At 53.2% G+C, this 23,745-nt stretch overlaps 1 protein-coding gene across 1 annotated transcript in view; it reads right to left on the bottom strand.

The window, feature by feature from the left end:
• GLIS1 (GLIS family zinc finger 1) overlaps window positions 1-23,745 on the bottom strand; it is a 222,672-nt gene that overhangs the window by 73,067 nt on the left and 125,860 nt on the right. Inside the window, exons 3-4 of the mRNA XM_029948153.1 lie at window positions 14,315-14,492; window positions 7,350-8,232 (exon numbers count right to left, since the gene is read on the bottom strand). Coding sequence (XP_029804013.1) covers window positions 7,350-8,232; window positions 14,315-14,492 — 1,061 coding nt within the window. The remainder of the gene's footprint in view (window positions 1-7,349; window positions 8,233-14,314; window positions 14,493-23,745) is intronic.

Below are 23,745 nucleotides of genomic sequence, written 5' to 3'. Positions count from 1 at the left end.
CATCCCACTTTAAGCCAAACTCAGTGGAGTTGGAATTTGGGGTTCAAGAGGGGGAAAGGCACTAGTGTAAATTGGGCCCCCACGAACAGAGTGCTAGACATTATCCCATTTCACAGCTCAGAAAACTGAGGCTCAGCATAGTGAGGTGATCTATCCAAGATCACACAGCCAGTCTGTGACCAAGCTGGGACTTACATCAGCCCTTTCTGTTCCTATGGGGATGTTCACGACTGCATGGCTTCTCTCCATTTCAGACTCTCCCTTTCCTCTTTTCCTAATACAACCCGCCCCAAACAGTCCAACTATTTGCTGTGTATTTGCTATGTGCCAGGCATTGCAGAAGCACCTCACGTACGGCATCCCATGGGAGCCTCCCGGTTGTCCTGTTCCTTCTACCTCACAGGTAAGACCACAGGGCCTTACAGAAGCCAGGTTACTCACACACAGTCTCAGGCCGTCAGGTGGCAAAGCCACGTGTCAAGTTCAGGCTTTCTTGCAGAAAAACTTGAAGCACCAGATTGGAGGGTGGATGTGCCCATTTTTAGGGCCCTGCCAACCTTGGGACTTCACTGGAAATTGCTCTGGAGGACAGCGTCCAGGGTATTTCAGGCACAGGGCACAGGGCTCTGCACAGAGAGCAGGCTTAGCTCCTCCACCTCCAAGGCCGAGCCAGACGTCAAAGGGCACGCGGTCCCCAAGACACTTGGCCACACCAGGAAATGATGTTCTACCTGGAGCAACATGTGTGGGGAGGGTGGGAGGCATGGAAAGGGGAGGAGCGGAGGAAGGGACCTTGGACTGGGTTGTGAAGGATGGTTAGGAGTTTGCTGGACTGGGAAAGGTATTGCAGACAGACAGACCAGCAAAAGCCAAGGCCCAGAAGAGTGAAAGGAGCCGGAGTGTGCAAAGAGTCTCCAGGAGTTCCGTTGCAGAGGAAGGCTCAGGGCAGGGAGAAATGAAACAGGCATCCCATGGCTACCATTAACTTGCTGGGTCACACTGGGCCACTGTGCACCCTCTCTGGGCTTCAGGTTTCCCATCTAATAAAAAGCAGACATGAGAACGGATACGATCCCAGGACGGATCCTAGTCAGGGTCATTAAAAAGGGCATATCTTCACGCCAACTTAAAAGCTGCCTTTGCCCAGAAAGGTTTTCCAACCCGGCTCCTTCCCACCTGAGAACGAAGTGAGGCTCAGACGCCATTTCCAAAGGGGAAGGACTTGTCACCTAAGCTGGTTGGGCCAGCCTGACCTCTCTGCGCTCATTTACAGCAGGGTTTTCAAGAGCAGGGGTTTTAAACCATGCTCCATTTTGTAGCTTTTTAGCTCACTGGAAAGCCCAGCCTCCAGAAAGAAAGCTTGTCTTCGGATGACTTATTTCTTTATTTTAAAGAAGGTGAAATGTCTCACCTCTCATCCCACAGTGCCCTCTCCTCCAAGATGAAACAAAGGCATCATAATATCAGCGGGGGGGGGGGGGGGGGGGGGGGAGGTGTCGGCCCTGCAACAGACTCTCAAGGTTGGGAGGGGGATTAGCATGGGAAAATAGATCAGTGCAAATGTCTATTGGCTTAACAAAGCCTCCTCCAGGCCAGAGCTGGCTTTGATTCCCTTCTGTGACCCCCGGGTCCACCAGGACCTGGTACTTAGAGGTGCGTGCTCAGTGACGGCTTGCTGAAATGAGTTTCAAATCTGGATATATTCTTGATATTTATAGGCAGACTGACGGTCCTCTGCCTGAGAGGGGGCTTGGGGTCACGGCTAACATACAGACCTGGGTTCAAATTTGACCCTATTGATGCCCTTGAGGCCTAAACTTGGGCATGAACTAGACTGCCCTTTCACCATCTGTAAAATGGGGGTAATGATTCCAGTCTCTGAGGAATGTCTGTGTAGAAGCCCTATATAAGCTGAAAAATTCCCAATAATGTTCCAGCCATCTTGACTGACATAGACAAGGTGATGCAGCCAGGCCTCAAATCCTCAGCTCGGGCTCCCCTCCCTCCTTCATCCAGCAGGAACAGCATGAGACTCCAGGGTGGTGGATGTCCTTCCCATGGTGCCAGAAGTCTCGTATCACCTCATCTTTGTCTCAGGACAGCCGGATCCAAACAGGAGGCCCGGCATGCAGGGGCACGGGTCTTTTAGGTAAGGCGAGTGTTTCTGGGAAAGGCTCTTCCCTCATCTGAAGTCACTCTCCCCACAATCTAACATTCCCCAACTTTTGGTCACCAGCCCCTTCAGGGAACTCCCTGTCCACGGAAGCTGCCCCACTTGCTGTGGGCCCCTGGGCCCCTCACCATCCTCTCAGGATCTGTTTTCCCTGTCTCTCCTCTGTACATGATGAAGATGGACTGGAAGACCCACCTGCTCACACATTTTGGGCGCTAGGAAAATTCCCAAGGATGAGTTGGAGATGTTAACATGAGTCAGGGTGTCTGCTGGCCTAGAAACAATGGCCAACCCATGGGGCCGGGCTCAAAATGTGCGGCAGGCCCCCCCCTCCCATTGTGGTTTCAGAAGCACCAACTTGACTCTGTGTGGAAGAGGCTGAGCAGAGGCAGGTGGGTGAATGGCCATGTGGCCCATGGAGCAGGCCTGGCAGCTGAGCCAGGTGATGCTGAACAAGACATTGCACCTGTGAACATGGATTTCTTCTGAAAAAATGGGCATGGTGATTCATGGCTGTTTGTCGCATACCTCAGAATGCAATAGTTCTCTTCTCCCTGAGGACCTCCCATAAGATACAATCTCAGACCCCAAGTCAAGCTTCTCTCTGACTTCCAACTCACAGCCTGGCAGGGTGGGTGGGCAAATCTGATGTGTCACTGTGCCGTGCCACTTGGACGACTGTATGACCTTGGAACCTGATTGGGCCTCTCTGGGCCTCAGCGTTTTGACCAGTGGTTTTCTGAAGATGGACTGGGACATGGCCGGCCCTGGACCCAGGCTTTAGAATCTCGGAGTCTTGACCAAGAGCACCTCCTTCCGCCTCCCTCACCTTTCCCAGCACCCCGCGTTTTGTTTCTCAGGGGTTATGGGACTGAGGCAAAGCACAAAGGGAGAGCCAGAAGCCCCAGGATTATGGGAGAGGAGAGTGGCTTTGGCCCAGGCTGGCCCTTCTGGGGGGTGGGCAAGGTCCCCACTAAAGGCCCAGCCAGGTGGCTCGTGTCTGATTCCCTGGCTGATTACGGCCAACCAGTAAGGCTCGGCTTTTGGTGGGATGTATTTCCCCAGTCCCAGGTCTGATAGCGGAGGGGGCGTAAGGGATGGGGACCAGTTGGCCAGTGCAGGTGCAGCTCCCAGAGGAAGCTAGGCAGCCCCGGCCCCCAGATTCCAGCTGCACACCGGGCCCCTGAGGGCAGGGACCAGAGCCTCCTCCGTATGTTTCTACCCCGTCTCCCCCTTCTAGCTCCCATCACCCCAAGCAGAAACTGCCTGGCACAGAGCAGGTGCTCCACATTGGCGGCAGACAGCCGGCCAGGCCACTGGCATGCGTGAAGGCTGTTGGAATGGGCTGACCTCAAGTCCTGGCTCTGCTACTGACAGGCTCTTTTGGGTTTCTTTATTTGTAAGATAGCCACAAATGATCCTGTTGTAACTCTTAGGGCTACGGTGTGAATCTCCTGAGATGGTCGAAGTGACAGAGCGTGACAGGGGACAAGAGAACTAACTAAGCACTTCCCTGTGTCATCACTTAAAACCCTCACGACAACAATCCTAAAACGGAGGTACTATTATCATCCCATTTTGCAACCAAATGTACTATGGTTTAGAGAGGCTAAGTCACCTGCCTGAGGTCATACAGCTGCTACCTGGCTGGCCCAGGAGGGGACCTGGGTCTGTGTGACTCCAGACCCATCTACACACACCTTGCACACTGGACTTGCAGCTTTGGTCAAACTCTTCACAAAGGCAGGAATTGTTATCATTATTATTGTTATTTTATAAAACCTGAGGTTATGAAAGGTTTTCCTTTTTCGCTCTGCCTCTCTTTTTCTTGATGGGGAGAAAAGCAAACTACATGGCCTGCTAATTTCTGCAGTCTCAGACAATCAGAATTCCAACCGTCTGGGAGAGCCAATCTAAGAAAGCAAGAAATTAATCTTTCCAAAGTTAACGTCTCCGAGGCGTCGCGGCAGTATTTGGGTTGGATGTAGCCTCGCTCTCTGAATGCAGATGAAACCCCAAATTTAATAAGGCTAAGACAACTCGGACAACATAAGAAACATAACAGGATATTGCAAAGAGATTAGGGAGCTTCCTCTGGATGCCGTGGATGGGCCGGGGAGAGGGCAGAGCAGGGTGGGGGGACAGATGGCGCGGTCTACCCCCGGGCGCCCCCCTGAGAGCCGAGGCCAATCCCGGGGTGGACTGAGAACCTGGGCAGAGGGCAGGCGGCTCCTGGCCGCGCCTCCGGGCCTGCCGGGTGCGTGAGCGGAGGCTCCGCGGGCTAAATGTAAACCAGCTGGCAGGCCCGGCGGGGTACAGTTGGATGGGGCGGGGAAGGCTTACCTCATGAAAGAACTGTGGAAACGGCTGCTGGAAAGATAATAAAAGGATTAACTGCTATTTTAGTGGGCCATTTACTCTTCAATCAAAGTGTCTCATCTATTTCCTGTTCTCCAGAGGATCTGGGTCCAAAATTCCTTTGTCTATTACAGCACATGGTAGCAGAGGCCTGTCATGAGAAATTAATAATTTTACAGGGAAGGGAGGCTGTATTTATTTGGATGAGGGCTGGGGCCCCTTCCCCTGGGTCACCTACTGCACCGGCATCACAGGAAGGGGGAGCGCTCCCCGCACAGGTCTCTGTCACCATGCCGATGATGGCACTCAGCAGGGCTGGTCCGAACCTCAGAGAATAAGGGGGGTAATGGGACAATCTACACAAACAAAACCATCACAGTTCTGGAAGATGTGGGTTCGGATTTCACTCTAATGGTTCCTAGCTGTGTAACCTCAGGCAAGTTATTTTTATTGTTGTTACTATTATTGCTATGATGATTGTGAGTCTCTGTTATTATTGTTGTTACTGTTTGCCCTTAACTAGCTGTGTGACCAGGCGCAAATTAAGCAATCTTTCTGAACCTCAGTTTCCTCATCTGTAAAATGGGAATTAATAGGATCTACCCTGTAGAACTGTTATGAGGACTGCATGGAGGTATCATTTAGAACGGCTTCTGCACACAGTCTGTACTCAGAGGCTGCTTGCTGTTGTTAGCATCACAATCTTGAACCCCTCAGGAGGCAAGATAAAGTGGTCTCAGAGTAGCAGGTAGAAGGCTGGTGGGACTCCACGGACTCCACTGATACCTTGTTTCTTTATCTGTAAACCCTTGGTTTTACAGGACTTTTGTAAAGATTAAACATAACCATGGGCAAGTACAGACACAGCCTGAACCTTGCCGCCTCCAGAAAGCCCTCTGGGTCTCCTATTCTTGGGTCTATGCAAACTCCATCCAGAACCTGTCCACATCCATCTCGCACCCCTTGCTGACCATGACTGTCTGCAGGCAAAGACCTTGGAAAGTCTATGTCTGGGTCCCCAGAGCCAGGCATGAGCCAGGTGTAAGCCAGTGTTCTGTGCAGGCTGTCGAACCCAACGAGATCCTGGGAGGCTCAGGAAAGAGAACCTCAAAGATCCCCAGACTGCACTGAGTAAGTTGGGCCTCTCTGACCCAATTACTGGGCCTCTGTTCCTCAGAAAATGGGCAGGGAAGGCTACGTGACCTCAGGACACCTGCCGTCCAACACAGGCACCACTGGATGCTGTAACTCCACACAGGAGGCCCCGGTGGGCGGAGGCCCCGGCCCGCGCTGCACCAGGGTTTGGGCCTCCACACCGGCTCCCACAGACACCAGAAGGCTCCCCCCCAGGAGAGAAGACATCAAGAACTGCCGCTCAACAGCTGTCAGCTCCACAGTCTCAGGGACGGTGCCCTCTGTCTGCCAGTAGTCTGCTGGTCATCTCCTTCCAGAGATGGGGTGAGGGGGCATGCCTTTCAGCAAGCCATGTGTTACAGCACCCCAGATGAATAGGAGCATCCCCAGGACTGTCCCGGCCACCAGCCCTTTCCAGCATGGCTTCAGCCCCAAGGCGCATGATGAAGTCGGATCCGCAGCCTGCCTCGTCCAGCCCCTCCCCCCAACACCAGTGCACCAACCACAGGCTCCCTCCTAGTCCTGTCTTTTCGCAGAGGCTGTTCACTGCCTCTCCTCATCCTCAAGACCCAGCCCCACCTTGAGGGTTGAGCTGGATGCCCAGACCAGAGCGCCACAAGTGGCCGGGGCCCCAAGGGGACCACCTGGTCCCAGAAGGGTGGAGTTTCTACTGCTGGTCGCCAAAGCTTCCTGCCTCCCTGTGGTCCCTGTAAATATGACGCTGGGCCTTGAGCAGGGACAGAGGCGCACTAATGCTTCATGAAGAGGGGTCCAGCATCGGTGACAGCATGCACGTGTGGCGGCACTCAACATCAGTTAGGACGCTGGCCTTGCAAGCCAGACACATTGCTTTCTCCCCTGCATCACCAACGCCCCAGTGGCCAAAAGACAGAGCTGGGCCCTGCAGGACTTGGTGGCTCCTCCGGCCCTTCCACTCCCGGGCAGGAGCCTCTCCCGGTGGGGTAGCTGGGCCTTGGGGTTAGACACAATAGCTCGGCTGAGGGGAGGGACTAAGACAGATATGGGTTCCTAGCACCATGAGGGCACAACGCAGAAATGACCAGTCAGAAGGGCTGGAAGCCTCAGTGCCCACAGTTAGCACGTGTGTGCATGTGTCCCTGGAAACCTGAGGCTCAACCCCAGCCGAGGTGCTGCAGGTGCACCCAGGGCCTTATCCATTAACCCTCGCCTAACCTCAAAACCTGCTCCAGGGCCCAAGCTCTCCAGCCAGACGCCTGTGAGGACCTAGTGCTCCTCAGAGGAAGCCAAGCCCAGGAGCTGCTCCAAGGCCCAGACAGCCTCCCTGGGAAGGCACCAGATGAAGGCCCAGTGCTGGAAGAGAGCACGTGCCCCACGACTCACTCAAACAAGGGTGGGTGAGGCACTGAGCATCTGTGTGTAAGACAGAAGGTGGCCAGGCCCGCTCTGACCTCACAGCATGTGTTGTCACCACCTGAACAAGGGTGTTTGACCATGCGGTATGCCCTGGGGCAGGGGATGGGCACCTGGTGAGTGGAGAAGCCAAGGTTCCCAGTGATCAGGGCGCTGACTGTCTTGACCAGGGACCGCATCCACAGCCCTGGTCCTCCCCTCCTCGAGCACAGGGAAGGAGCCCCAGGTAGGCTGCCCCTAGCCCTGAGAGCTTGGCCAGGCAGGGGCGCGGCCCGGTGGCCGGGGGACTCACCATGCATTTGTTGGGCTTCTCACCCGAGTGCACCCTCATGTGGATGAGCAGCTTGTAGCGGGCGTTGAAGGGCTTGTAGCGGCGCACGCAGCCCGCCCAGAAGCAGGTGAAGTCCTCGCCCTTGCGCTGGTCAATGTGGCTCTTCTCGATGTGCCGCACCAACTCCTCCTGCTGCTCATAGGCCGCACGGCAGTCCACCCAGCGGCAAGCCTGCCGGCCGGCCGTCCCCCTGCCCACCAGGCCCAGCCCCAGGCCTCCGAGGCCCGAGCCGGGTGGCAGTTGGGACACAGGGTAGGGGGGTGGCAGGCCCTGCTGGGGAGGCCCAAAGAGATCTGAGAACTCGTCCGTGGGCTCCTGCTTCAGGAAGCCTGACTTCCGGCAGGCTTCAAGTTGCAAGCTGCCTTCATGGCTCTCTGTGGTTGCAGGGCCAGGCCGGGCTCGCTTGGAAAGCCCCCCCACGTCTCCCGACAGAGGGGGGCTCCGGAGTCCGTTCACACAGCTGACCAGAGCTGTCTGGGAAGAGCGGATGATGGAGGTGACATCGGAGGAAGCGCAGGGGGAGGAGGAGGCTGAAGAGGTGGAGGGCAGGCCCAGGAGGCAGCAGCGCTTCAGGCCGCCCTCGGGGAGGTGGGCCTCGGGCTGCGGGCCCAGGCCGGGGCTCGGTTCACTGCCCAGAAGGTAGCAGGAAGGTGCAGGGTTGGCGAGGCCCCGGCCCGGCAGGTCCAGGTCTGAGTGCAGGCCAGTGGCTGGCGGGGCCCGGCAGTGAGCGGACAGGGGTGTGCGGGCCTCCGTCATGGCCCTGTAGTCAGGTAGGGACTCCTGCTTGATGTGCTGTGTGGCCGGAAGGCCACCATTCACATACGTGGCCTGTGGTCTGGGCGACCTAAAAGACAGTGGCCAGAGAAGCTGTGAGAGGGTGGGCACGCCACAGTGGGGGGACCCAGGCAGGGGACAGAGGGAGCGAGGGATGGAGAAGCCCAGAGCGGGAGTGGAGGCTGAGGGCTGGAAGCAGAGGGAGAGAGAAAGCAGAGGCTGGCTGTGGTCAGCATGAAAGAATATGGGGGAGATAAAAAGGGGAGGGGCTGGGGACAGGTTCCAAGAAAGGCAGGAGGTCTGAAAGGGATGCCAGGAAAGAGCACCGTTTCATCTTTTACCAAATCCAGCCTGCCTTCTCCAGCCTCAGAGCCCATCCTGTCCTGTCCCTGAGGCCTCCCTAGGGTCTTCCCAGACCTTCTCCCTGTGACCTTCTCGTGAATTCTGGAGGAAGGAGGCTGAGGTTGTCATTTTGAGGGACATCTATGTATGTTTTATTTTTAATTTTTTTAAGTTTATTTTAACAACTTTTTAATGTTTATTTTTGATAGAGCATGAGTGGGGGAGGGGCAGAGAGAGAGGGAGACACAGACTCAGAAGCAGGCTCCAGGCTCTGAGCTGTCAGCACAGAGTCCAATGTGGGGCTTGAACTCACGAGCCATGAGATTATGACCTGAGCCAAAGTTGGATGCTTAACCAACTGAGCCACCCAGGCGCCCCAAGTCCAGTATGTTTTATATTCTGCCTCCCTGTCCCTTAGATTTTTCCTAGTTTTTGTAATCTTTGTTAATTTCTAGTAATGCTAACTATGTGACATTTTGCCCCAAGCAGTCTGTCTTTTCCACAGTGAACATCAGTAAGTTAAGGGTCTGAAACACAAGGCACGACGATACGGGGCACCCCAGGAATGGCTGAGAAAAAGACAGGATTTCAAGCCCAGACACTGTGACTACATGAAACGCAACCCTGGGGTGTGGCTGTGGGCAGGCAGGCTGGGAGGGCAGCTCGGGGGAGGTGGGAGCCCGGGGTCTGAGACCAGGCTCAGCCACTCCCAGCTGGGCAAGGCACCCTGGGCCCCTCTCCTCATCCCACGTTCTTGTCCTGAGCGCAACTATGGTGTGACGCGTGGGGCCACGTGTCTGCCATCTTCATCAGGCATGTGGCAAACACACTCCCACATGCAGGACAAGTAAGTGCAGGTAGAGGCACCGGGGCTCCAGCCATCAGCAAGGTGATATGGACGAAGGGTCCGAGAAGCCCCTTGGCTGGCTGGGCAGGACAGGAAGCCTGCTGATGGGCCCGCTGTCCTGACTAGGACATCCCACCTGGCCTTGGGCCTGAGCCTCTGTTTCCTCACCCGTGAATCAAGGACTAACCCTCACAACCCAGAGGGTGGGTGCCAGGATCAAGTGGGGTGGCAGAGGCCGTGCCAGTCCTCTGGAAAGGGGATGGCAGGGTGAACGATGCCCTCATGGTGGCCATGTTGCCGCCAGTGTTCTGGAGCTCCTTGCAGAGGCGCTGTGGGGTCATCACCTGTCCCCGTACCCCAAGCGGCCCTGCAGTCCCAGCCCCTCCGTCTCTGGCTCCCTGCAGCGGTGGCAGCCCCGGCACTACTCAGGAGCAGGAGGGGAGATGAAGGGGCAGGGGAGATGGGAAGGCAGAGCCCTGAGGCCCTCAGAGAGCATGGGCTCCAACCTCGTGACTGCACAGTCGGGAAAGGAGCCAAGAAGGCATAGTGCTTGCCCGCAGTCACGAGCAGCAAGTAGTGGGGCTGGGGCCAGGAGCCACGCTCCTCTTCTCCTGGAGGTGTGAGTTTCTCCGGTGCAGACCCGAAGCATCCCCGGATAAAGGTGTGCAGGAAGGCCCTTCTGTTTCTCAGCTACACTTGACAAACTCTCTGCCTCCCCTAGCAAAGGCCTCCCTTCCTTGCCCAGAGCTCGTCCATCAGCTGGAATCAGCAGGGTCCTGTGCTCCAATATGGCCAATATGGACAGGCCTGGGGACACCGGGCCACCACTGCCAGCAGAAAGCTCTGAGGAGCTTTAAGAGCTGATATGAATGTTGTGACTTTGAGAAGCTTAAACAAAATGAAAGCATAGCTGATGTCCGCATGGTGGTCATCCTGGGCATGGCAGGGAGGGGAGGGTGCCAGGTAAGCATCTGTTTGGAATAATCCCTTTAAAAACAGCATCGGGGGTGCCTGGGGGCTCAGTCAGTTCAGTGTCCAACTCTTTTTTTTTTAACTTATTTTTGAAAGAAAGACAGAGCATGAGCAGGGGAGGGGCAGAGAGAGAGGGAGACATGGAATCCAAAGCAGGCTCCAGGCTCTGAGCTGTCTGCATGGAGCCAGATGTGGGGCTCGAACTCACAAACCGTGAGATCATGATCTGAGCCAAAGTCAGACACTTAACCCACTGAGCCACCCAGGTGCCCGGAGTGTCCAGCTCTTGATTTCAGCTCAGGTCATGATCTCGAGGTTCGTGGGACTGGGCCCCATGTCGGGCTCTATGCTGACTGAGCAGAACCTGCTTGGGATTCTCTCTCTCCCCCCACCCCTTTGCCTCTCTCCCTGCTCGCTCTATTTCTCAAAGTAAATAAACATTTTTAAAAACCAAACAACCAACAGATGAGAACAGGAGAAGCAATCAGGAGAACAGCGATAGAGCCTGTGACTCAATTACCCAAATTTGGCAACAAATCCTCAAATGGCATCAGGTGAGGAGGGGAGAGCTCAGGATGTGGTGTCTCCTGGTTCCAAATGCTAGCTGAGGCAGCCCTCTGCTTGTTCTCAACGTCTCTCAGTCCCTGGAAGGCCAGCGGTGATTCCTGCCCTGCTCTGCCTCTGAGCCCTGGGCTGACCCGCATCACATCTCTGGACACAGCAAACAACTGCTGAGCAGCCCCGCACACCAGGAACTTCCCTGAAGACTGTCCCACGCAAGCCGCCCCCAGCAGAACCGATGCACGGTCTCTGCCGAGTGCATAACAGAATTCTTCAGGGGAGACACCACCATCTGTTTCAGACTTAGGAAAACTGAAGCCCTCAGAGGCAGGCAGTGTTAGAGCAGGAATCTGAACCTAGATTGTCTGAATCAGAAGCCTGGGATTTTCCCACCACGATGTACTGCCAGGGGCCGCAGCTTCCTCTTATGTAAAATGATGTCATTTGATGACCATTACGTTTCCTGGCAGCTGCAATGTTGTGAGTATCAAGAACTCCCATGTTCTTCTGTCTGTCATCCTGGTCCCTGGAAGGGAGCTGCTGAGATTGGGAAAATGAGCATTTCTTGGGCAGAGAGAGGTTCAAGCGGAAAGGAGGGTAACTTTGGATATCATGGGGTCCATGTGCCCTCTGGCTCGGGGGCCACAGCCTGAGCTAGGGGCCAGTGAGGTCACTCTGCAGGCTTTTCCCTCTGTGCCGGGTGATGCTGGGGACACGAGATGGTTCACAAACCAACTCCCTGCCCTTGAGAAGCTTCCCTTCTCATGGGGGAGACGGCGGACTGGCTCTCATGGGAACACTTAAACTCTGCTAAGAGGTGGGTAGAGTCTGGCAAACGCAAGAGATCAAGGGGGAGCTCGGGAGGCTGAGGCATAAAGATGGGAGTGTGTTGCCCACCAGGCCCAGAGCCAGAAGGCCAGCGTGATGGGTGGGCACGCAGTGGCCAGGGCAGAGGGCACCTTCCCACGCTACTGGGGGCCTGGCACCCTGTGCTCCTACCTTCATCCTACAGGTAAGGCACCTAGGCCCAGAAAGACTCAGCATCTTGCCCGGGATCACCCAGAAAGCCAGTGATGGGGCCACACCTCAAACTGCATGTACTAATACATTCCACTGACCCCAGCCGTGGGGGGTAGTCATTTTTAGCACAGAAATGACAAACTCAAGTGAGGTTACTTCATACCCTCACCACTTGCTGGGTGACCTCGGGCTGGTTCTGTAGCCTCTCTGACCTCAATTTCCCCCCCCTCTGGCAGATGAAAGCTGAGTAAGCTAATAACATGAAAAGTGCTTGGCCTGGTGCTCCGGGATTGGTACTTATTAGCGGCAAGGATTAAATGAGAGATGTGCACAAGCACATTTCAGGCATTCAGAAAGTGGGAGCTATTTTTATTAGTACTAGAAAGCTGGGCTGGAGGCAAGGAGGCCCCCTCGGAACCCCGGCAAGGAGTCGGAGATCAGGAAGGGGGCAGTAAGAAGGGAGAGTAGGGGTCCCTAACACAAAGCAATCCAGTGTGAGGGAGAAGGGACAGGATCCAACCGCATGTGAGACAGGAGCTAGAGCCCTCCATTGCTTTAGGAAAGTGAGGGAGCATGATGCTGCCATGTCAGCAGCAGAAATGGCGGCTCCTCAGATCGAGGCTTGTGGGGGGTTCTAGGTACAGGCTCTAAATTGTGAAAATGACACTCAAAATGACAAATATTTTGGGTCATCTGTATCAAAGTAAATAAATAAAAGAAGGGGCACCTGGGTGGTTCAGTTAGTTAAGCGTCTGACTTGAGCTCAGGTCATGATCTTGAAGTCTGTGGGTTCAAGCTTCACATCAAGCTCTGTGCTGACATCTCAGAGCCTGGAGCCTGCTTTGGATTCTGTATCTCTCTCCCTGCCCTCCCCTGTCTGCACTCTGTTTCTCTTTCTCTCTCTCTCTCTCTCTCAAAATTAAATAAACACTAAAAAAATTTTTTGTAAAAAGAAAGAAAGAAGTCCCACCTGCTTTAGCTTTCCCTTGGTCAGCATAGCGTACACCCTGAGACAGGAAGAATTCCCCAGGAGAAACCAGATGCTGCCAACCGAGCGTCAGCAAACAATCAAGCAGAGAAGTGCACTAGCCTGTGTCACCAAACAGCACACGGCTCGAGGTTGAGAAGATTCCCGACTCTTGTTCTGTACTCAATCGCATCCCTCCCAAATTCCATGGTGAAATCCTAACCCCCAGCGGGATGGTCTTTGGAGACAGGGCCTTCGGGGAAGTCAATGAGGTTAAATGAAGTTGTAAGGGTGAGGCCCTAATCCAATATGATTGGCGTCCTTAGATAACAAAAAGCATGCACACAGGAAAGGCCATGTGAAGAAGGTAGCCATCTGCAAGCCAAGGAGAGAGGCCCGAGGGGACACTACGCTCTCAATTTCCAGCCTCCACCACTGTGAGAAATACATTTCTGTTGTTTTAGCAGCCCAGGCTATGATGTTTTGTCACGGCAGCCCAAGCAGACGGACACACTCCTAGAAATCAGAAGCCTCAATAATACCAATGAGGGCCCCAGGGATTCTACTGCTGAAACAAAAATGGGTCCGTGTGGGAAGCCTCAGCACCCTATTTAGGAACCTCTCTCACCTGAAGCTCTCAGGACAATGATCTCCACTGATTAGTTCTCAGCTTCTTTTGCCAAGCACCCCACAGTGCCTAGCACACAGCAGATGCTTAATAAATGACCAACAGAAGAATGAACTGCAAACAGGCCATTGGGCCAGGTTTCAGAATCTCCGATCTGTGAAGCCGGCTCAGCCAGCATGGCCGGATGCCGGGGGCGGGGAGTGCAGGTCCTGGGGAACGGGTTCCAACGGCCTGCTCCTGGTTGACCTCTGCCTGTCAGAGGTCACAAACCAGAGGGCACAGAGGCACCGCTGGGACCCCAGGGGGCAGATTCCAGCCTAATATGCAATCCGACAGAACTTCTGTCCACAAGTGGACATCACTGGAACTGCGCCAGCACTGGATGATGGTCACCTGGCCAGAGGGCTCTGTGCCGTAAGGCTTCCTGGGGGCAGGCCATGGCCCCGGGCGGAGGAACCCCTCCCTCTAGGTGTAGGCTGGGGTTTGACACAACAGCGTGTATGAACCCCGAGCTGGGTTTTCCATCCCCATCCCACCCATGAATCCTCCTCTTCTGAAATGACCGATCCTCTGTGAGAAGCCACCTCAGCTTCCGAAATGGGGAAACACACCTCAAGAGAACCATCTCTGTCTCTCATGAGGGCTTGCAACGCAAGAGGTTCAAGGCCTAGACCAGGCAGCCACTACCATGCTACTGGGCTCCGGCTGGTCCCTGGCCCTCCTGTGCCTCAGTTTCCCTGCGTATCCCACAACCAGGCAGACCAGGTGAGGTCCCTGCACAGAAGGCAGCTGATGGGTGAGGACGGAGCACATACCTGCTAGGGTGGGGGAAATGCAGGAGCCTCTCGCAGGGTGGGCGGCAGCCCCGGGGCGGTGGGGTGCCCGCAGGGAGGAAAAGGCCCTGACGGCAGGTGGGGCCAGGGCCCTCCGCAAGGTCCAGGTCCAGCAGGCTCTTCTCCGAGCCTGGGGTGCAGTGGCCGTAGGTTCCGTTCACTGTGCAAAGAAAGACAGGAGGAGGAGACAACGTGAGTGGGGACGGCCCGCAGAGGGGTGCAGGGAGCGGGCAGTCCCTGGGGCACAGCGTGGGACAGAGCACACGAACGGGACCCCTGCTGCATTCGAGGCACTGGGGACCCCTTACTTAACGTGCAGCAGCAGCAGCGGGATCAGGAACTAAATCCCCAATAGTCAGACGCGGATGCCGAGCTCCAGGGTCTGATGGACCCTGACCCAAGCACTGAGCCCTAACGACGTACTGACACCTGCTCGATGCTGGGACAGTGGCGAACCAGGCCCACAAGCTCCTGCCTCCTGAAGGTAGACATCTATGACCCTCATGTTGGTCCCTGAGCACTCACATGACAAGGTGCATGGACATGCACCCAGGGCTGGCGGGCCAGGGCTGCACCGCTCGGCGAGCCGGGTGAGCGGCACTGACGTCTCTATACCCCAGAGCAGGTGCTCTCTAAACAGCATCTGTTCCTGTTCTTGTGGCTCAGTTGGTTAAGCGTCTGACTTCAGCTCAGGTTATGATCTCACGGTTCGTGGGTTCGAGCTCCACGATGGGCTCTGTGCTGAGAGCTAGTTCAGAGCCTGGAGCCTGGTTCCAATTCTGCCCTCTCTCTGTCCCTCCCCTTTTCACGCTCTCTGTCTCTCAAAAGTAAATAAATGTTAAAAAAAATAAAATAAAAAGCTCAGTCTATGTTATTTCCCACACTGCACTGAGCCACAGCTCTTCACAGCTCTGTATTCTCCGGGGTTCTTGACAGCCTAACTGCTGCAGGCGCCCCTTCGCCCAGCTACTGGGCTTTTATAAAGACTAGGTGGAGAAGATGTGAAAACCCTGAAAAAAAAACTGTATGAAGTGTAACAAAACTGTTAGGCACAGTTGGTAGAAGCTCCTTCCTCTCTCCAGGCCTCAGTGCTCTCTTCTACAGAGTGAGGAGGGTTAATCTGGAAGCTGTCTTCTCAGTCTTTCTGTCCTGTCACCTGGCAGTCATAGCCCTAAGGAGGAAAAGACGTGGCCTTTGGGGCCTGATGGACCTCAGTGTGAGCCCCGACCGCCCCCAACCAAGCCTGTGCCTTGGACACATCCCTCCCCGAGGCTGGCCCTCAGCCCCCTGGCGTAAAATGAAAGTAAAATGAAGACAGGCATGCCAGCTGTCCTGAGATGCCACAAGGTTTTGAGGGCTGAGGTGCAAAGCCCCCAGCACAGTGCTGGCACCTGGTAGGTGTGCTCCAGGGATGGAAATTGTTCTCATTGTCAATCAGTATCTTGAAAGGTATGAAGTGTCCTACAGATGTGATAAACCATTATTTTTTAAATTTGTTTTAACTATTTCTGAGAGAGAGCGTACAGGCAGGGGTGGGGCAGAGACAGAAGGAGACACAGAATCCAAAGCAGGCTCCAGGCTCTGAGCTGTCAGCACAGAGCCCCATGCATGGCTCAAACTCACGAATTGTGACATCATGCCCTGAGCCAAAGTCAGACACTTAAACCACTGAGCCGCCCAGGTGCCCTGTGATAAGCTTTATTAATAGGCCCAGGTATTATCTGGTACTGTCAACTCGGAGCAGAAGAAGCCATTAAGATGAGCAGAGAGCTGCCCGCCCCCACCCCCCGCAGGTCCTGCATTTAGCAGCAGAGACTGAGGATGAGAACGCAGCGGAACGCAGCGGATGTACAGGCGCTGGGCACAGGCTGGGTCTACAGCACTGTCTCTGTGGAGCCTCCGCACTGCCCTCCCCGGGAGGTCTGCGTGCTGCTGTCCTCACTGCAGAGGAAGCAGAGGCTCAGCGAGCTTCCGTCCCTTGCCCGAGATCACACAGCTAGTAAGAGTCTGGGCTGGCTCTCTGGCTCAGGCCTGTGGGACCCAAACCCCAAATCTGAATCGCTGTGTGATAAAAAGTGGCCTCCTGGACAAAACTCTAACCCCATCCTCAAGAAGCCACCTCCCCCAACCCTAATCCGAGCCCAACCCAAAGCCCAGGAGGAGCTGGAGACTCAGTGCTAGGTCGCTGTGTGCCCACAGCTCTGACAGGTTCCAGGTCCTGGCACCTAGGAGCAGACGACAGTTTGTAGCCGGGAGAGCAGTACTCCCAGGGCCCAGGAGGGGCCCAGCTGAGCCCCGGCGAGCCTACCCGAGAGGGCACACATGAGGACTTGCTCAGAAGCGCCTGTCACCTTCCCTGGGCTCACACTGCTGCAAGGAACGCTCACTCCCTCCAGCCCTGGCTGCTGCTGGCCCAGCCCCTCACAAGCTTAATTTTTAATAACTTGGTTGTTTTTTAATTAAAAAGAAATCCCTGGTAACAAATGTGAATGGCCTGAGTTAATGAGAGCAGGCTGCCGCTCGTTTCACTCTGGCTCTGCTTGGCGGTCTCTCCCTTTTCCAAATCGTTTCTGCATGCAATTTTATCGTCCCATTGAGGCAGACCCTGGGCATGGGCCTCAGAAAACTGTGGATAATTTTATGACCATTAATAGCATTTGGAGCAAAATGAGCTTAATCATCACATGGGGCTGTTTTGCCAGGGTCTTTCTCCTAGAGTCTTTCGGGCAGGGAGGTGGTTCTGAGCTTCCTTCAAAAACCCACCAGACCCACTGGGGCCTCTGGGTTGCTTACTCTCCCTTCATTTAAGGAGGACGAGTGCAGTGATGGAAGGTGAGCCCCCACAAAGGTATCGGGGAGCCCAGTACTTATCAAGCCCTTCCTAGGCACCAGGCACATAGATCCCTTCAAGTGTCCATCCCTGTGTGGCAGACTCATTAGAGCCACTTTTCAGATGAGGAAAACTGAGGTTTGGAGAGAGAAGTGCCTCTGACCAAGCTCAGGGGTCTGTAAGAGGGGCGACCACAATTCAAACCCAGTTCTCTCAGACGTCAAAGCTTAACTTCAGTCCTGCTGCCTTTCAGCCAACTGATGAATAACTGGGGACCCCCAAACAAGTGTCCCCACCTTTGACTCCAATGAAGATCATTCGGGGGGCCTGGGGGAAAGTCAAAGTACAACCATCACAATGGCTCCTGGACTTTAGTCTTCGTGACAGCTCTACCAGATGGATAGGAAGACTCCATCTACAGACAAGCACATGAAGGCTCAGAGAGGTCTAGTGCTTTATCCAAGGTCACACAGGCAGTAAAGGGTAGACACAATCCCATCACTTGAATGGGAAAAAAGTTACTACCTGACAAATAATTAAGGCCCATTGGCTTCTTCCCCACTGCATATAATGTCTTCCTACAATAAATAAACAAGCCAGCTCTTGGAGGGAGGAAAGAAGGAGCCCCTCAGGTCACAGTTTGGTACTATTTAGGGCTCCAAGCCCATCCAAGCTCTTGTCTTGTGTGACCCTGACAACACCCCGAATAAATGCATCAGCCTCCATAACTTGCAGAGGGATGTGGGCACCAGAGCGGGCCTGGTAAAGGCCCAAACCCAGGTCTCCCAAACCCCATGCCAGACCCCTCCCTGGGTCATCTGCTTTCTCAAAGGCTAGAAGTTAAACCAGAGACTATAACGTGTGTCCCAGAGATGCTGGTACCACTGCCCACCACAGGTCCGAGTCAGCCAGGGGACCTACCACTGGCTTCCTGCCTACCAGCATCTCGCTTCTCTGTCCACAAAGGCATCCTGAAGACCACCCCTGCTCACTCTGCATCTCCAGTGAGCAAGGATGGAGTACTTCCCTGAACAGGCAGGGGAAGGAGAAAGGCACGTTGGCCCTGCTGTCCTGAGGCAGGCTGGGGGCGGAGGGTGCCCCGGGAAGGGGCTGTGCCTGCGGCTACGTCTCCCTCTGTGCCACTCTCCAAGAGCAGATCCTGGACCTGGCTCCCATGGAAATGAAAATTCACTGGAGACTAGGAGGGTGAGGAAGTTCTATGTTCACTTTTACAAGTCAGTGAGAAATTCTGGAATGTTAGGCCTGGAACTGAGTGCCCACCCATTTAATTAATAATAGATAAAGAAACTGAGGTTCAGAGAAGGAAAGGACCCGCCTTGGTCACACAGCAAATCCACAGCACAGCCTGGATGGCACCCCGGGGACTAGGTAAGGGTTTGGTTTAGTTTCCTCTTTAAGTCTCTTATTTTCTCATCTGTAAAATGGTGCTAATAGCTACTCACAAGATTGTGAGGACAATCACATGAGATTATGGATGCAATGCCTTTGGCGTGGTGCCTAGGTCACAGCACTCGAAAAGAAATGAGGATGGTAACGCTAATAATTTTCTTCTCCTACTTACCCATGTGGGAGGCAAGGCCCCCGTATTCTATCCCCAGAATGTCAAGTCTGGACAACCCTGAGACCAGACTCAGGACAAGTCCCCAAGGCTCACGGGTCACCAAATGCAGGACCGGGCAGCCTGAATGAGGTCACAGCCAGCAAATCTGAAGCAAATGACTCCACACCAGTGAGTTTTGCAAATTACCGTAATGCCTTGGCTATAAAGTGGTACCACATATAAGGTGACTCCCCACAAGAATGTTAATTTATGCTCAAACCTGCCAAGTCCAAATGCGAAGAACAATGATGCATTCAGCCCCTCACCTCCTTGCAGTCCCAGGAGCAGCCAGCAGCTGGGGCCAGGAAGGCCTGCACAATGACTGTTCCTCGTTCATCCTCGAGCAGGTTTTTAGTGTCCCGCAGGTGCCAGGCTGGTGAGAGGGCACCACACTTTTCAGTATGGGAAACAGTTTGCAGGCATCACCTGTGAGCCGCCAAGAATTGGCTGGGCAGGTTCTGAGGGGGCAAGCAATTTGCCTAACCTCACACAGCAAGCACAGGGCTCAGACTTACACGGAATCATCTGACCCCGCTATCTAGTCTAGCAAACATGTTTAATCCAGCAAATGTTTTCCATCAAGGGCAAAATAGTAAATAGGGTAGGTTTTGCAGTCCATGGAGTCTCTGCCACAACTACTCAGCAGTGAAAAACAGCCACAGACAATATGTAAACGGATGAATGGGGCTGTGTTTCAATAAAATTTTATCTAGAAAAACAGCTCATTGATTCCAGGGCTGTACTCTGCCAACCCCTGAGCTCAGGCAGCAGTTAGAGACAGGGGTTTGCAGTTAGAAAGACAGAGATTCAAAATCTGAAACCATCATACCTTTTTGCATCTGTAAAATGGGGAGATTTTTAGAGGGTAGAGTTGATGATGTGAAAACCCCTGTAAACTACTGAATGCAGGGCTGGCCCCTCGCAGGCATTCAATAAATGAGGTACCTTCAACCTGGCTGGGGGCCCTCACAGCCTGGGCTCACCCTCCACCTGGCTGTTACCTTGTACCCCCATGGTGCTCTGCTGCTACGCTATACACATCCTTGCCCACCCAGTGAGGACTGCCTGACACCTCCTAAACTCCCCTGGGCCCTCAGAAGTTGACAGTAATGCATCTCCTTCTGGAACTTTCCCTGCCCTCCGAGCTCCCCTCCCTCAGCTCACAGAAGCCCCTGTGAACAGCTACCGTTCAGGGTGCACCTTCTGCACGCCCAGCACATGCCAAATACCTGAAATATTTTATTTCTAAATCTCCACAACGTCACCATAAAATCCAGATTAGGCCACCCTGAACTACCACATCGATGCTTTCAAGTGCGGTTAGACCGCTGCCTCCCCTCACATGTCTATAGAATCCTTCGGGACAAGAGTTGCGGAGCCCCAGAGCTGCTGAATGTCAGTGCATCCTGAGACATGATTTTGTCCAACTTACTTCATGTACAGAAAACAGGGACCCAGAGGAGGGACAGGCTTACTCCAGTCACACAATAAGCAGGCTCTTTAGATACCAGGGGCTCCTTGGGGATACTCCCCTCATTCCTAGCACACGTTGGACCTGCAGAAGGTCCTGGAAACACGGGGAAGGTGGGTGGCTGGGAGGACTGTGCCAAATGAACGTTCAGGCCTACCGTATGCCAGACACTGTGACTTGCTTTTGTGACACAGCCACCCAGGTTGAAGCCCCGGCTCTACCATTGATTTTCTGGCTGTTGGATCCTAGAAGAGCTACCTCCCCCTTCCGAGCCCCAATTTCTTCATATGTAAAACAGGGATAAGAACTCCAGCTCCAGAGAAAGACAGTGAGGAGTAAATGAGTTAGTATATTTAGAGGCATGGCATCTGCAGCACCTCAGAAAAGGTCCCTCTCTCCGTTTTGCTTCCTTGACAGGCTGAGGAGACACAGTCATCGCCTTCCTGGGGTGACCGGTGTCTCGAGGAACAAAAGTGCGTGTCCCCACGTAGTGAGCACTAACGGCCAAAGAAGGGCAATGTCAGGCTAATGGGGTCTTGAGTCTGAGCCTGGGCTCTGCAGGCTCGGTCAGTGTAGAGCAGGGCCCAGCTTTCCCCTCCGAGTAGGGGGAGGGCCGGGCCAGGGCGGGAGGAACACTAGAGATCCCCCAGAGTGGGAGACAAGAGGCTCCACTCCACAGACCCTGGAAGGGAGAGTGGTTCTTCCAGGACACACAGCAGAAGCAGAGCCCGCGTTGACACCCTGCAGGACCCCTTTGGCCTCACCAGGCTGCACCATCCCCTCCCTCTCCTCACCAAACCCCAAGGCCTGGCAAACTGCAGGAGGTGGGGGCTTCTGAAAGAGGAGAAGCAGGAAGGCAGACAGCCAGAGTCGTTCTTATGCCCACAGACCAAGTGGGATGGGCTAGCCACTCACCCACGCTGGAGCCACGTTGGGGCATTTACAGCCATCAGGGAACCTGGAATCTTGTCAGGGCTTCTGTTGCTGCAGAGCCTAACACTCAAGCCCTCACACCAGGCTTAAGGCTGCCCAATGTCTCTTATCCCACATCCCCCAAACCCTATAAACTCCCCCCTTAAAGTGAAGCTAGATTCACAAGGACCGAGGCTAATGAAACCCGAGAAGTACTAGGCTCTTTCCATGCCAGAATTACGAACGCCATTTTCCAGAGCAAGAGTGACTTGTCCAAGGTCATGCAGCCAGCAGAGGGTGGAGTCGGAAGACACAAGTCCAGCTCTCTTGGACTTGAAAGGCAGGACTGTCCTGACATTGTTTCCTGTCATAAAGGGATTTACAGTCAACGTAGTGATTGCTTTCTCAGTGTAGCAGTCTGCTTGGGCTGCCTGAACAAGTCACCACAGACCGCTGGCTTCAACCATAGACGTTTATTTTCTCACAGTTCTGGAAGCAGGGACTCTAAGATCAAGATTCCTGCTGATTTGGTCACTGGTGAGGGTTCTCTCCCTGGCTTCTAGATGGCGGTCTTCTCACTATGTCTTCCCTATGGCCTTTCCTCAGTGTATGCAGAGAGGAGGGGCGGGGGGGGGGCGCAGAAGGAGAAAGGGAGAGAGAGGGAGAGAGGGAGTGAATGCACACCACCTCTGGTATCTCTTCTTATAAGGACACTAATTGTATTGGATCGGGGCCCTACCCTTATCACCTCATTTAACCTTAATTACTTCCTTAGTGGCCCTATCTCCAATTACAGTCATACTGGGGGTTAGGCCTTCACATATGGATTAGGGAAGCACAAATATCCAGTCCATAATACATAAAACAGTATTCATTCCTTAACAGGGTCCCACATTTCCTACATCTATGGGGATTGAGAAGGAGACTCAGTATAGATGGCATGTGGGGGTGCAGATTCTGGGGCCTAACTGACTAGGTTTGAATCCTGGTTTTTCCATTTACTAGCTGTGACCTTGTCCAAGTCAAACTACTTAACGTCTCTGTGCCGGTTTATGAAATTGAAATGGGTTCCCATACCACACATCAAGTGCCTATAATCATACACCCAGCACACAGTAGACACTATGTGAGTGTTTGCTCTCACTGTTGTTGTTTCATTAACCCCACTCCGGAGGGGGCTGTGGAAGCCTGAGCCAATCAGCATGACCTTCTCCTCCCAGCCACAGTGCCACAGTGATTGGCTAAGAGTTGGGCACATAATACAAGCTGATTTAACTAGAGTCCTTCCGTGTGACTAGAGAACTTCTGTTTGACAACTGGGGAAAGAGCAGCCTCTCCTCTCCTACATGTAAGTGAGATGCACAAGGCCCTGACAGCTAGGAGGGACCATCTCGTCATCCCAGGCAAGTTGGTTGGAAGGCAATAGCAATAAACCAAGAGACACTAAGTCATAGCATTGGTGGCACTAAGAACACATTTTATGTGAAGAGTAAAAGTTCGTATAGTATTTTAAGACTATCTCGGGGCACCTGGGTGGCTCAGTCAGTTAAGCGTCCGGCTTCGGTTCAGGTCATGATCTCACGGTTCATGGGTTCGAGCCCCGCATCAGGCTCTGTACTGATGGCTAGCACAGGGCCTGGAGCCTGCTTCGGATTCTGTGTCTCCCTCTCTCTCTGCCCCTCCCCTGCTCACGCTGTCTCTATCTCTCAAAAATAAATAAAAAACATTAAAAAAAATTTTAAGACTATCTCAAGTGGGTTTTCTGTTACTTTAAACAAAAAGCATCCTTATTGATACTATATTCTTCTAGAAATATCTACTGTGACAACTTTTGTTGTTGAGTAGTTCATTTATACCATTTACATTCAAGGTAACTAACTTACATTTGGCTTTAAACCTACAATCCTACTACTTGTGTTTTATATGTCCCACCTATTCTATACTCTCTTACTTTCCTTTCTTGAATTTTTTTCAGATCAAGGATTATTTTTATCACACCACCTTCTGTCTCTATTAGCTTGCTAAACACACATTCTTCTATTATTAGTGGTTTTCTAGCAATTATAGTATCCATCATTGACTTACTGCATGGAGTCTAATACAGACTACTATATTTACTACCTCCTGAAAAGTGCAAGAACCTCAGGACTCTACACACACACACACACACACACACACACTTTTTTTCTCTTGTTCTCTCATTGGGTTATTCTTGCTGTGTATTTTAATTCTACATATATTTTTAAACCTATTACTAATGTTTTAGATAGTCTATATTTATTCAAATGTTTTCCTTTTCTACTGATTCCATACAGGAATCATTTTCCTTCTGCATGAAGACATTTAAAAAATTGTTAAGTCTGCTGGCAAAGAATTTTCTCAACTTTTGTTTGTCTAAAAATACTCTTTTTCACCTTTACTTCTGAGTGATACTTCTGCTGGGTATAGAATTCTATGTTGGCAGTCACCTTCTTTCAGTACATTGAAGATTCATTCTGGATTTCATCATTTTTATTGAAAAGTCATCTTTAAGTCTTTTAGGATACTACATTTCCCCATCATTCCTATTTTTAAAGTTT

The sequence above is a fragment of the Suricata suricatta genome, chromosome 8, assembly GCF_006229205.1.
Source record: "Suricata suricatta isolate VVHF042 chromosome 8, meerkat_22Aug2017_6uvM2_HiC, whole genome shotgun sequence".
Taxonomy (NCBI): domain Eukaryota; kingdom Metazoa; phylum Chordata; class Mammalia; order Carnivora; family Herpestidae; genus Suricata; species Suricata suricatta.
Note: the sequence above shows the minus strand (reverse complement) of the source record. Positions and strands in the feature narration are given on the sequence as shown.